This window comes from Calidris pugnax, unplaced genomic scaffold (genome assembly GCF_001431845.1).
Source record: "Calidris pugnax isolate Ruff unplaced genomic scaffold, ASM143184v1 scaffold871, whole genome shotgun sequence".
In the NCBI taxonomy this organism is placed as follows: Eukaryota; Metazoa; Chordata; class Aves; order Charadriiformes; family Scolopacidae; genus Calidris; species Calidris pugnax.
The window spans coordinates 20,881-21,209 of NW_015091533.1; the positions used below are offsets into that span (position 1 = coordinate 20,881).

A 329-nucleotide genomic window follows, 5' to 3' on the forward strand; every position below is an offset into this window, starting at 1 on the left:
ATGCCTGTGTCCCCATCATGCCTGAGCCCCCCCAAGGACTCTTGTGCCCCCCCAGGGGTGTCTGTCCCACCTGCAATGCTCAAGCACCCCCAAAGCCTATGGTGTCCCCACAATGCCCATGCCCAGCGATGCCCATGCCCGGCGATGCCCGTGCCCCCCAGGATGCTCTGCCCCCCAGGATGCCCGTGTCCCCCCCGGTGCCCTCACGTTGTCGTTGGAGGGCTCGTCCTCCATGGCGGCCTGGATGCCGTAGGCCAGGAAGCAGAGGATGGCCCCGATCCAGAGGAGGATGGAGAAGCCCCCGAAGAGCTGGCGGCAGAACTTGACCC

The 329-nt window shown here is 66.6% G+C and overlaps 1 protein-coding gene across 1 annotated transcript in view; it reads right to left on the reverse strand.

The window, feature by feature from the left end:
- The window catches only part of LOC106899830, a gene marked incomplete at its 5' end in the record, with an annotated part of 26,058 nt that overhangs the window by 7,097 nt on the left and 18,632 nt on the right, over positions 1-329 (reverse strand). The window contains one exon of the mRNA XM_014961756.1: positions 208-321. Coding sequence (XP_014817242.1) covers positions 208-321 — 114 coding nt within the window. The remainder of the gene's footprint in view (positions 1-207; positions 322-329) is intronic.